At 39.8% G+C, this 14,572-nt stretch overlaps 1 protein-coding gene across 1 annotated transcript in view; it reads right to left on the bottom strand.

Annotated features, from left to right (window-relative positions):
- Positions 1-14,572, bottom strand: part of LOC132402978 (actin-related protein 2) — a 34,797-nt gene that overhangs the window by 2,685 nt on the left and 17,540 nt on the right. The window contains exons 5-8 of the mRNA XM_059986161.1: positions 14,072-14,208; positions 7,811-7,960; positions 4,459-4,604; positions 4,097-4,229 (exon numbers count right to left, since the gene is read on the bottom strand). Of these exons, the coding sequence (XP_059842144.1) occupies positions 4,097-4,229; positions 4,459-4,604; positions 7,811-7,960; positions 14,072-14,208 (566 nt within the window). The remainder of the gene's footprint in view (positions 1-4,096; positions 4,230-4,458; positions 4,605-7,810; positions 7,961-14,071; positions 14,209-14,572) is intronic.

Below are 14,572 nucleotides of genomic sequence, written 5' to 3'. Positions count from 1 at the left end.
TGTGGAAAATCACTCACAGCTGTTACATTACCTTAACTAGACTGGCTTGTTGGGCTGGGTTCAGCAATTTAAAAATGATTGGCATAACGTGATCCTCACATGAAAACAGATTAGGTGGAATATCTAGCGTTCTTACCGGAACATTAGCGAAACAGTTGGGATTAAATAAAATAGAACTATAACTGGGTAAATTCACTTAAAAAGTAAATAAATCTTCCTAACAAGAGCTGGGAAAAGAGATGAAGGGAAAAGGTGGAGAAAGGCAGAAAAGGAGGGAGAGTTAGAAAGAAAAAAAAATGAGGGACCAAGGAAAGGGTGGGGGCAAGAAGAAAAAAAAGGAATGACAGAACAGTTAGTCTAATTTCAAAGAAACACACACAAAATGCTGGAGGAATTCAGCAGGTCAGGCAGCATCAATGGAAATGAATAACCAGTCAACGTTTTAGGCTGAAGCCCTTCTTCAGAACTGGCAACTTTTCTTCAAGCCTGATCTCAGTTGTAAAGAAAATACTAGAACTAATATATGATAGAAGTGGCAACCAAGCACTTGGGAAACAAATTTCTGTTTTAGTCCCTGTTGACTTTGATCTTGCGTTTGACAAACTTTAAAACCAAGTTTATAGATGTAATTTGTAGCTTAAACCAGAAAATATTGGGACTTTTTGAAAGCCTTTGCTAAGATTATAAACTACATTATAGAACATGAAATTAAGAGTAATAAATTGGGGTGAGGTAACAGACAAAAACCATTAGGAATAAATAGTTTTTAATTTGGAAGACTAACACGAGGTGAAAAATCAGTTATTTCTTAGACAGTAAGAAATTGAAAGGTGTGGCTGTTTAAAGGGACCAACAGTTGCAGGAAAAAGTTTGTGAACCCTTTACAATTACCTGCTTTTCTGCATTAATTATTCAAAATATGATTTAATCTTCATCTAAATCACAAGAATAGACAAACACAATCTGCTTAAACTAATACACAAACAATTGTACTTATCAATACCAAGTACACCATTTAAATGATCAGTCTAGGTTCAAAAAAATTCTGTGAACCTCTAGGGTTAACGCCTTCTACAAAAGCTACTTGGAGTCGGGTGTTCCAATTACTGAGTTGAGATTGGAGGTGTGGGTTGTAGAGATGCCCTGCCCTATTAAAAAAAGATACACAAAGTCAGGTTACTAATAGCTTGCTCTTCTGAAGAAAAATCTGTTTATGTGCATCATGCCTCAATCAAAACAACTTTCAGAGGACCTTGGAAGAATTGTAGAGAAACATGAAGTTGGAAAAGGCTACAGAAGTATTTCTAAAGACTTGAGTGTTCATCAGTCCACAGTAAGAGAAATTCTCTACAAGTGGAGGAAATTTAGTACCGTTCCTACTCCTCCTATAGGAGTGGGCGTCCTGCAAAGATCACAAGAGCATGATGTGCAATGCTGATGGAGGTGAACTTGCTAATGACTCTGTTCATGTGTCCACTATAAGAAAAACACTGAAGAAGAACGGTGCTCGTGGAAGGACACTGCATTGCGGTCCAAACAAACATTGCCGCACACCAAGTTTGTTCCACAATGCTCTGGGACAATGTTCTGTGGTGGATAGATGAGCCAAAAGTTGAACTTATTGGCAAAAATGCACACTGATATATTTGGGGGAAAAAGAGCACTGCACACCAAAACATCAGCCCAACTGTGAAACATACTGGAAGGAGCATCACGGTTTTGGGCTGCTTTGCTGCCCCAGGGCCTGGAGAGCCTGCAATCATTGAGGGAACAATGAGTTCAGAATTGTATCAAGACATTATACGGGAGAACGTCAGGGTAGCAGTCCATCACCTCAACTTTAATAGAAGTTGGATGATACAACAAGACAATTTAAAAAAAAAATTGTGTTTTGGAATGGGCCTTAACCCCAATTGAGATACCTGAAAGCGGCTGTTTATAAAAGGTATCCCAGAAATATTGATGAATTGAAAAAGTTTTGCATGGAGAAATGGTCCAAAATTCCCCTTACCATTGTGCAAGTCTGATCAGCAGCTACAGGGTATGTTTGCTGAAGGTTATTGCTGCTAAAGGCGATTCTACCAGTCATTAAATACAAGGGTTCACATACTTTTTCCAGCCTGGACTGTGAATGATTAAATAATCTGTTCATTAAAGACATGAAAAGTACAATTTTTTGTGTTTATTAGTTTAGGCAGAATATCTATTATTGTAACTTAAATTAAGATCAGACCACATTTTATGAGTAATCAATGCAGAAAACTGGGTAAAATGCAAAGGGTTCATAAACTTTTTCTTCCAACTGTATATGCCTTCCTATATGAAATCAATGAAAGTTAACATTTAGGTACAACAAGCATTTAGAATGGCAAATAGTGTGTTGATCTTTATTTCAAGAAAACGAATACACAAGTAAACATGCTTTAATGAAATTATACAGAGGCCAGAAAGGATACAAAGAGCTTTGCTATAGGGAACCTGGATTCCCTGCTCCAAGTTCTGATAGTCAAACCACTTGCATTCAAATATGTGTTTCATGGATAGTACTTAAGATCACCATTTACAAACTTTAAAATCTGCAGGTTGCAAACTCAATTTTCAGACACTGTTTCCCTTTCAAAAATCCACACTGACTTCACCCAATCCTATTATAGTACAGGAGTGCCTTCAAGGTTCCTCAGACTAATTTATGGATATTATTTTAGGAGAGATTAAGCAGACAGACTACATAATGATGAGATTAGTAGAGATGTGAACTCACAGAAACTTCTGAAAGGTAGATGCAGGGCTGATGCTTCCCCTGGCCGGGGTCAGAGAACCAAGGACCAGCTTCCAAATAATGGATCAACCACTCATAATTGGGTGAGGAGAAACTCCTTCAAGCAGTGGGTGACCAGCCTTTGTAATTCTCTACCCAAGCAGGCCAACAAGGCTAAGTCATTGAGTATCATTAAGACAATAGCTTCTAAAGGAACTGAGGGGAAGTGAATTACATCTAGCAAAATGGTACCAAAGTATCTGCATTGATCTTTATGAACAACAACAGACTTGATTGTTTGTTTCTACTTCTCACATCATGTTCTTACAAAAAATTTCAGTATTGCAACTGCTGTGAAATTCCCCCAAAGATAATATGCACTAACAATAATATGAATACAGAAAAGGCACAAATAATTTCCAGCTCAATAATTTCAGCATCTCCCAGCCTTTCTCATCTTTATCCCATCACCTTTCACCAAACACTGACTGTGTGCAGAATACTTAGCGCCTACTGCTGAAAGAATTTCTGCAGACTGAAATCCAGTGGAAAGTGAGCCTGTCCATTACTCTGACCGACAAAATGTTTACAGAAATATCAGATATGGATTCAATGCTCTGCACTTTTAATCAGAGTAAAAGTACCAAGTGTTTTGCTTTGGAACCATTCCAATATGCATACAGAACATGCAGAAGCAACTTATGAGAGGCATTGCAGTATAAGTCAGCATACGTGAAGTAAAGGGAAGTTTAAAGAGGAAACTAAAGACAGAGTCAAAAGGGTATGCATTGAAAATGCACTTGAATATGAGCAATGAGGTGCAAAATGAAGATTTTGCAAGAGGGATTCAGGGGCTTGAGCCTCTTTTCCATAAAAAGGCAAGCAAGAGTAGGGACTGACTGCAGTACATCATTCATGCTTCAAAGCTGAACAGAAACAAATATAACACTGAGCCAAATACATAGATTAAACTAAATGGCCACCATTTCAAAAGATTTGATCATCTGAAAGTGAGGGAGGTACATAGGGCTCAGAGCTTCATTGTCAACGAAGTCGCAATTAAATTTCAGAATGACTGTGACCAAAATCTAGGGCAGGTGAGGGCTGCAGACTTGGGTAATATTTATGTAAGGGATTATAGGTTTATTTGCCGTCAAGGAAAATAACTTCAATGGAGACCAGAACTTGGACAATCAAATGTTCACAGTAGGAAGTACAACTGGAGAAAACGGGATATGAGTAATTCTTCAATTTCAAGATTTGAGAGATATTGAAAGACTTCCTTTCTCTGAATAAAGTTCTCAGAATAATTAAACTTGTAACCACAGTCAGACTTACAGAAAGCTTCTCAACATCTCCTTTCAGTACACGCTCAAGGTACAGCTGTTTCAGCTCACGCTCCAGGCGTGAAGGCAAGCCAGGGTACATGGTGGAGCCACCCGAGAGGACAATGTGTTTGTAGAATTCCGATCTGGGAAATGAACAAACAGTAGGAAATGAACAAACTGAAAAATTCTCTTGGGCTGAACAAATAAATAGTTTACAAGTTAGCTAAAACTGTAATTTTAAAAAAGAAAGAGCAGACCTAAATGCATCTTCTTTGGAAAACAGGTCACTATCTGAAGCTTTCACTCAGAAATCAGTAATTGCTTTTTTTTTTAAAAAAAGAGCAAAGTTTCAACAGCACTTTTGTCACGTACCTGGTATCAATATCTGCAGCCTGGATGGTATTGAAAAGCAACTCAGCAACTCCAACACCCTCAACATTAATGAGGTGAGGTTGAAACAGGGCTTCCGCAGCTTCAAAACGCTCCCCTCCAACTTTTATGACCCGGCCATCTGGAAGCTGAAGAATTTTTGCTTTAAAAATTTGAATCCAGAAATATAGTACATATGGATCTAAAAAGATGAAACTGTTCTCCAAAGGCCTGTTTAATTGGGATTCACAGACAGGGACATGAACAGGCAGGGAACACAGGTTACATGCATGCATATGGGATTTGTTTAGATAAACACAGACATCATGGGCTAAAAGTGTTGTTCCAGTGCTGTCCTTTTCCGTGTTCTAATGTGCCCAGATGCAAGATCACTGTATACTATAGAGCAGAGACATCTTTCACAGAAAGCAACTCACACAGAAAGGTTTCTTTTCTTCACACACCTTCAGAACCCAAAGCACAATAACCTAGTAGCCAATGAATGCTGATAGAAGGCAAACGTGCAGGTGTTGAAGGACTGCAGGTAGGATTGGATCCAGCTACAATGCAGCCCTCCATCCTATCCTATTAAGCTGTTTTAAAGTGCACATGTAGATAACCATGTGAACAACTGGACACACGCTTAGATCCATATCCACATGCAAGTTAGTGCTTGCATAATTGGAGGAGTTACCCAAATTAGACCAAGGAACTCTTAATGGCATATGCAAAACAAATTTACTACCAGCAGGAAATTAACTGAAAGTTTGATAAGAAATCATTCTCTTGGATAAAGCTTGAAGCAGATTGTTCACCAAGTAACATCACAGGACAAAGTCAAGATCCTGCCTTCAAAGCAATGTGATGAACTTTATTGCCTTCCTTTGCTTTGATAATCCACAATGGGGATTGGAAAGCCATGCTGGAGGGGCAGGAAATGCAATTTATTACCATGGGCACAAAATTAACGATTTATATAACAGTGAATAGCTTCTCTCCTGCCTCCAGTTTATGCTGTAACTGATGTAAGATTGTGAGAAGGGGGACCTGGATACAGAAAGCAGGAGATGCATTTAAGATGAAGGATGAACTATAAACAACAAATAAGGGGAAAAAAAATGAACTTGGGAAAACACAAAAGCCTAAAAGAGTGGGTCATTTGGCCCACTGAGACTGCTCTGCCATTCTATCAGATTATGGCTGAACACCAATCTACCTTTTCCTTATAACTCTCGATTTCCCTACAAAGCAAATATCTACCTGTATCTTAAATACATTTGATGAGGAAACCTCCACTGCTTCCTTGGGCACAGAATCCCACAGGCTCACTACTGTGAAAAGCAATTCTTCCTCATTTCTGTCCTAAATCTACTCTCCCAAATCTTGAAACTAGGCCCCCTAGTTCTAGTCTCGCTTATCAGTGGAAACAACTCTGCTGCTTTCATCTCACTCCCATTCACAATTTTCTGTTTCTACCAGGTCCCCTTCCTTCTTGTGAATTCCAGCAAGTATGGTCACATGCAAATCGATCTCTCCTCAAAGGCCGACCAACCTTACGTGATTTATGCACAAGCACTCAAGACTCTGAACCGGCTACAATCTTTCACCATTTAAACAATAATCAACCTTCTATTTTTCTTTCCAAAGTGGATGACCTTACTGCAGTCAGACCCTTGCCCAGTCCTTTAACCTACATCCTTCTGCAGACTCCACACCCTCTGACCAATTTGCTTTTCCACTTAACTGAGTGTAAACAGCAAATAGATAAGCTACACTCAGTCCCATCTTCCAAATGGTTTATACACATCTTCAACAGTTACACGTCCACATCGACCCCTACATACCCTGCTCACTACTGATTGCCAACCAGAAAAACGTTCTTTTATCACGACTCTCTGCTTTGTTAGTTAACTAATCCAATACACTACCCCCAACTCTATGCATCTTTTGATTTTGAATGACTCTTTAATGTGGCACCTTTATTGAATGCCTTCCAGAAATCCAAAGGGATGTTCCCCTTAGTTTTTGCACTTATTATAACAAAATACTCCAGTAAGCCTGTTAAACAGTACCCGCCCTTCCTAAATCTATGCCGCATCTGCCTTCTATCCAGGTGTCTCATTTCTTTCTTAACGACAACTTCAAGCATTTTTCCAACTTCAATAACCTTTTGCCTTTTCTGAAAAATATAAAAGTAACTTGACATTCAGAGTCTTCCAACCTGCTAGGACCAGCCAAAATTCCAGAAAATTCTGGTAAATTATAACAAGCACCTTTACTACAACTTTCATTTCTCCATACTCCTGATTCATCACATCAGGACTAGGGGACATAAACCAATCAACACTGCCTCTTTAATGACAGCATCAAGGCCCTCACCTCCCATCGCATCCATAACACTTCTTTTTTGCCTGCTGTAGGTGCCTCCACCATGAAGACCTATACAAATCTGTTGCTCAAAGACTCGGCCATTTCTCTATTACCCATTATAAGTTCCTCCCTTTTTCTCTTCCAAGGGACTTGTGTTCTTTTTGTTTTATATTCTGTGCTAGTTTACTTTCATAACCCATGCTCCCTTTCTTTATTGTTTGCTTAGTGGCTCTTTGCTATTTTAAGTTTTCTCAATCCTCCAGTTTCCCACTATTCTTGGTCACTTTCTATGCATGAGCTTTTAGTTTAAAAGTTTCCTTTATTCCCTTAATTAACCAAGGTGGCTATCCTCACCCTCACTGTCCTTGCTTTTAACCAGAACACACTGGTTGAGCACCAGGAAAAATCTTTGCAAGCTTTCCACTGTTCCTTGACTGCCCAGCTATATAGCCTGTATTCCCAGTCTACACTAGCCAGCTCCTCCCTCATCCCATTGTCATCCTAGGCATAAATACACTGGTTTTAGATCAAACTATTGCACAGCCTCAGAACAGAGGGATGTCCATTTAAAACAGAGGGGCAAATCAGAAATAATTGCCATGGACAGCTGTGGAAGCTGTGGAGTGCACTTAAAACAAAGGTTGGTAGGTTCTTGATTAGTCGGAGTGTCAAAGGTTGTGGGGAGAAAGCAGGTGAATGGGGTTTGAGAGAGACAATAAATCAGCCATGGAATGGTGGGGCACATTCAATGAGCCGTAGCCTAAATCTACTCCCATGTCTTATGGGATACATGGAGAAATATAAAGCAAGTCCCCAATTTAAAAGACAAAGCTGAATTTTTTGCATAAATGCACCAAGGCAGGCAGGCCACGTTTTGACCAGTTACATGTTTTACTGCTTGTTAAACACACACTCAATTATAATATTGATTCCAGAATGCATACATTTACACAAACTCCATATCCCAATCAAATGGGAGACTCACCGTGTAGGATTCCACTAAAACAGTGGTTTCCAGTGCTAGTTTCTGTTCCTGTTCAATGTTGTACCCCACATAACACAGCTTTTCCTTCATCATGCGGACAGTTTCAAAGTCAGCCGAGTGATTGAAAGCATATCCCCGCAGGAGGAGTAACTGGAAAAAAAAGGGCCAAAATGACATTAAGTGCCAAATGCAGAGCATTCAAAGCAAATTTAGAATGCACTTGTCAAAGACTCGCTGCCCATGAGGATTGGCACCTGAAGCAAAACAGTGGATTCTGGTTAATTAGTCCATCGGTTAATTGGTCCAGCTGCTTATTTGGGATAACTCTTAAAGGTCAAAAATTAATCAGGAAAATAGCCAGGATTCCCTTCATTTATCTGGGATACTAATCCACTTAATTGGGACAGGAGACTACTGCTGAATAATTTCTAGCCTGCGTCAGTTGTGTGAACTTGTGTGGCTGTTAGACACACCATGCTTACAGGAAACAAGTCTTTAAATAGAATCCATTGAGTGTGCTTGTGTTCAAAAAGTAGAGACCTTTGGCACCAATAACCGGCAAGAAATAAGCTGTAAGAAAATTCAAAACTCTTTTGCTCACAGGTTTCAAACACTCAGACATGGAGATGCCAGAAAAGGCTGAATGAAAATGAAACAATTTCACTACTTCAGCAACTTTGCATGAAGACAATTCATTATCTGCACCAATTTTGTTCATTTATAGTCATTTTTGTTCATTTATAGTTTATGGACAGCGTGGTTGTCCATCATATCCAATGATAATAGTGAAACCTGTGTGGGAGAGATTTCAAAAGTGGAAAAGCCATTGCACTGGGACAGCTTCACTCTCTTTACCTCAGAAGTCCAGGTCCAGCAGTATGAACAGTTGTCACAAACTGGGTACTTCCTCAGTTGAACTGGATAACCAGGACTTCTTCTGCACCTCATTATACCCTTCACTCTTTGTGAAATATTGCAGAACTACCTTTTTGGCCTTTAGACCTTAATGTTGATCTCAATCCCCCAGTCTGCTGAAGATGAGTTTACATGCTAGGACAGGCATGTCCCTATTTCACCAGGGGGAGGCCCCCCAGGTACCCTCACCAGCCTGTCAAAGCAGTGTAGCAGGATACGGCCACTGCCACACACTAACAGCTACCTGGAGCCACAGGTGAAAGCTGAGCGTGTGTGAGCTACTCCCAGTATGGACACGACAAGCCCCATTACCAGAGGGGCTCTCCATCTCCAGATAACCCATTAATGGCAGTGTAGACTAGATAAAGTCCTCCATCGTTAACTTTTAGGAACTAATATACAGTATTATAGTACTGTAATGGCATTGGTAGCGACCTAATTTGTTCTGTATTTAAATACATCATTTCTTATATACCTGTTTAACTAATACCATGAAACTTTAGCTAACTGGGACAGCCATTTAATTGGGCCAAATGTACTGGATCTGATGTGTCTGGAATCAACTGTATTTGCAGAATCAATGAAATATAAACAAGTAATATCCAAACTTAAGTTAACTATAGGATTGGTTTATTTTCTGATGTATTGAGGTGTTGTTATTTTGCACACCATTCATCCAGACCATTTGCTTTACACCAGTGCATTGAGGTATAACAGAAAACAATGGTATAATAAAATGTTACAGACAAAGCGCGGTGCAGGCAGACAACAAGATACAGGCCACAACAGGTCAACAGTCCATCTCATCGATAGTTAAAAAAAGACAAGTGCCCATGACAAAGACACAGAAAACTGGAACTCATGAAACTTAGCAATAGTTAATAGCACAAGGCTAATTGGGACCAATTTAGTTTAGAAATCAACAAAAGCCTTCTCAGCTGATGAGATCTAGCAAGTGGTGTTTGGGCTGAAGGAAAGATTCATTTTCACAACAGTGAAAATTGTCCAAATTTATGATCAGAAAATATTAGAACAGATCATGTCACCAGGTTTGCAATTCACAGTATATTAATGTCCATCATTACTTTTAAGTGTAACAATGCAATAAAAGGAGAAATGATTAACAGGTTCAATAAGTTTTTTTCCCTTTTTGACTTTGTTCAAGATTCTTCCCCCCCCCACCCCCCATATATTGCAACTACTAAGGCACAAGGCTCCAAAAATCTGAACCTTCAAGAAATAAACGAGGCATTACTGCAGTTCTACCTTTGACACCAGGTGGCACTGCTGTCCCACCTAGTGATGGAACTGGGGAGTACAAGAGAAGCTGGAGCTCCCAAAAACAAATGGGTGAAAACCTGGGAAACATATTGTGATTGTACTCCAAGGAGAAGAAATGACAACTAGTTATGGGAAACATTGTCCATGGTTATCCTAAAAATACAAGAAATCGGCACAGACCCAAATCATAAAGACAAGAGGTTCTGCAGATGCTGAAAATTTAGTGAAACAAAATGCTGGAGGAACTCAGCAATTATATTCTTAAGCCTGTAGAATTTTTGTTTATGATTTTAGGAGAGAGAGGGCAAGCTTAAGAGAATTGTAAAGAGAAAAAAAGCTAGGATTCACATCAAAGAATTTCTTATCTGACAATGTGAAGGAAGACATTGAGTACAGGTTAACATGAAAGGGTCAGATGAAGATCGTAGACAAGTAAGAATAATGCTCACTGGAACCCAACCAGGGAAAAACAAATGGAAAATTTATCAAATACCCAGGCACAGAGGGCAAAAAATGAAAATTTCTTCAGCCCCTCCAACTGGAAATAAATGATAGGCCAGGAAACTTGAGATGAAGTATACTAACAGCCTGAGAATGATGCCTACAGCTCAGGGAGGTAATTGACAATGGATCAGATTTCTTAGTCAACAAAGATCAGTTACAGGGAAAAAAAAATTCAGGTTTTACTAACCCAAATTATTTTTTTAAAATGATGCCACAGAACAATAATAAATAAGATAGATCTCTTCAACAGAGATTTTCAAAATTGACATTTCAAAAAGACTCATCAACAAAATTGAGGTCAATAGTTTGTCCAATTAGACCTCCTAACTCTTGTATTAATTTTTGATTGGTAGCCACAAGAGTTAGGTCACAGTGTAGCCATACATAATGCTGTTTAGGTCACATATAGAGTACTGAGTGCAGTTCTGGTCATTACACTATAGCAAGGTCATGGAGACACTGAAGTGGGTGCAGAAGAGGCTCAGTAACACACAAAGTACTAGAGGAACTCCGCAAGCCAGGCAGCATCCATGGAAATGAATATTCAATATTTCAGGCCGAGACCCTTATTCAGGATCTGATGAAGAATCTCAACTCAAAACATGGACTGTTTACTCTTTTCAATATGTGCTGCCTGGCCTGCTGAGTTCCTCCAAAATTTCGTGTGTATTACTTTGATTTCAAACATCTGCAAATTTTCTCGTTTGTAAGTCAGTGAGATGGTGCCTTAACTGCACTTTGAGCTACAAGGAAATAGACAAACTCCAACTGTTTTCTCTGGAGCACCAGGGGCCACATGATGGAAGTACACAGAATTATCAGGGACACAAGATAGGCAGTTGACCTGTTTTCTAGGGGGAAGAGATTAACTGTCTATCCTATCTATACTAGAAGGCATTGGTTCAAGGTGGGAGGGGTAGTTCAAAGAATATTTGCAAGTTCCTGGAGAGGTGGTAGAGGCAGCCAAGACACACGCAGGGAAAAGAGGGATACAAACTATTTTCAGGCAGATGGGGAGAGTTCAATTTGGTAACATGGTGCACCTAATGGTACGTTCCTATGCTGTACATTCTATGATTAATTGGAGGTTCAAAGGAGAAACCTTTGAAGGAAAGTTGTAGGGTTAAGAGAAAAGCAGAGAACAACACTGCCTAGCTTGCTCTACAACAATCTAGCACAGAAGTGATGGGGCAAATAGCTTTCCCAATGGGAAAAATCTGTGCAGAGCTTTCCTAATGGGAAAAAAACTATATGTAAAGGTTAAAGGGTGGTTTTTATTGCAACAGGACCGTGACACCATCATATTTCAGGCATACAATATCACAAATGTATAAATGAATTGAAGAATAAGGAATTTACCATTCCATTCTGTGAGCTTGCCTGAAGCACTATAACAGAAGCCTTATTACCAGCTTTCAGTGATGTGGTGATTCTAGTATTTAGTTATTAAATTTGCAGATAGAGTAAACAACATTTACAAGTTTGTTAAAACTAAATAAAAGAGTATTATGATGACATCAATTCAAGAGTGACCAAGACACAAAATGCAGAAGCAACTTCTTCCACCATAAAACAAATAATATGGGACTTGCTAGCACAGGGAACTACCAAGATGAATTGTATAGAAGTAATCAAGAACAAGCTAGATAAGCACAAGAAAGGGTACTAATTTATGTAGGTAGTATTAGTTATAGAGGAATGGACATTGGCTTAAATAGGGTATGAACATTAATGGGCAAAATGGACTGTTTGCTGCCAATTTTATGTAACTTCTAATTCAAAGCTTACTGTATATCTGAAGTCCCAGCTGGTCCTTTAAGACTTGAAGCTTCAGGCGCAAGCAGGCAAAATAATTGTCTAAATGAAGAATGCTTCCAGGGCTTCAACAGGATAGGCAAGGTTTCAAGTGAGTTAAAAGATCTCACCAACTCTTTTTTTTAAAAACAACAGGGATTGTGTGGGACACTCTTTAACTAACAAGAGAATGAGTGCTTCTCTATAAGATATATAACATGTATCACAAACCTTTGGTGGTATAACCCCATGTATGGAGTTTGCATGTTGTCCCTATGATTGCACAAGTCCCGTCCCGTTCCCCCCAGACTACTCCCAGTGTTCTGGTTTATTCCCACATCCTGCTGGCTGGCAATTAAATTCAGGTTCAAGCTTAATTGTCATTTAACCAAACATACATACCCATGAATATAGCCAAATGAAACAACATTACTCCGGGGCCATGACGCAAACAGTACCAACAGTCACACAGCACAAGGCACATATAGCACATAAAATAGCAAGCACATACAAGATAACAGTAAAAAAAAGTCACACGAAAAATAGTCCCAAAAATATAAATGGCCACTAAATCACTCCAATTGCATTAGAGTAGTGGTCGCCAACCCGTCAATCGCGATCGACTGGTCGATCTTTGAGACTTTCCCAGTAGATCCCGAAAAAAAAGTGAAAAATAAATATACTGTTGAGAGATTGTTTCCGGGTTGTGGGATTTTAGTTCCATTCCTTCTGCCCAGTGCTCCCCCACCACACACTGGTCCCCAACCACCAAAACACAAGGAAACGATGAGTCAGCTGCACCTTTCCTCATTCCCTGTCACGCCTTCTGCTGAACTTGAACCCACATGAGGTCATTACCCAAGTGCATCAGGGATCACTGGCTGGCCTCGGGTAACTGGCCGCTTCATGTGGCCAGCGAGAAGGGTCGTTGCTACTGGCCTGGAACGCAGACAGATGGGCACCGCCTCTAAACCGGTTTAGCACACCGAATGTTTCTGGGGAACCCAGTGCTAAATTATTTGCAGACAACCTAATTCGGGCTCAGGGTTCCGTAAGTAGCAGAACTGCTACCACGCTGCGATCTACTGAAACAAACTTTTGAAGACACTGCTTCGAGCATCGCTGTATCCCGGTCATGTTTAACCACCCCCTCCGTCGGTCGGTCCGCAAGAATATTGTCAGTATTAAACCGGTCCGCGGTGCAAAAAAAAGGATGGTGACCCCTGGTGTTCATACATTATTTCTACTTCTGGGTTGTGGGGTTTTACTTCCGGTCTTTTCTGCCCCGGTGCGCATGCATGTAACTAATCGATTTGGAGTCGATCTTGCCTTTCACTAAGGCTGAGGTAGGGGATCTTGGGTTTCAAAAGGTTGGTGACCACTACATTGGAGTGTTAACATCAAGGTGGATTTGAAGGGCATGGAACAGAGCTTGGAGAGAAATAAAAGGACAAGAGAACTGAAGAGATGGTTCCAAAAGCCAGCACAAACTTTAAGAGCTAAATGACCTCATATCGATGTTATTTAAAACAATGAATCACCAGAAGCATTGGTCTGAGTTGCTGAACTCAGGATTTAAAACTACTGTGTTCCAGAGGTGCTTATTCTAACCACAATTGACTCATTCATGCCTGATTGATGGTCCGTTGCTTCTGCAGTACGCCAGAAAGTTTGCAAGCATATGCAATAAGAACAAGGACAGAAAATAAACAACTGACAGGCTCTTTAACTTCAAGGCAAACAATGCAATCAAACTCATTTTGTCACCTTAATGAGGTATCGGGTGATGTCCCTGCCTGCAATATCAAGTCTCCTTGTTAGATGGGGCAATGAAAATCCTTCGTAAACGGGGCAGATGTGTGTCACACCATCACCAGAGTCCACAACCACACCAGTTAGTAAACCTGGAGGGAAGAAAGAGTCCAAGAATAACTCAGATTAAATCTGTGAATTTACACAAATATATGCTTGTGGAAGCACTTAGGTGCAGTAGGTTACTTAGCAATACAAGGCTTAAACTCTTAAGGATTAATTTACAAAGAAGGATTTATTTAAACTAGAGTCACTAATCAGCAATATGATTAGAAGAATAAGCTTATGGACTAAATGATTTACCTTTCTCCTGTTTTCATCCTTCATTTGGGTAGTTAACAACATACTGCACAAGCTGAAGCTATCTTCATGCTGCAAGTAAACTGAGGGTGTAGATACACTGCTATTGGAAACCACGTCCCATTCATCTCCAAGGGGCTTTATGCAATTGCTTCT

Source organism: Hypanus sabinus, chromosome 12 (assembly GCF_030144855.1).
Source record: "Hypanus sabinus isolate sHypSab1 chromosome 12, sHypSab1.hap1, whole genome shotgun sequence".
Lineage (NCBI taxonomy): Eukaryota > Metazoa > Chordata > Chondrichthyes > Myliobatiformes > Dasyatidae > Hypanus > Hypanus sabinus.
The sequence above is the reverse complement of the archived record's forward strand: the minus strand, read 5'-3'. Positions and strand labels throughout refer to the sequence as shown.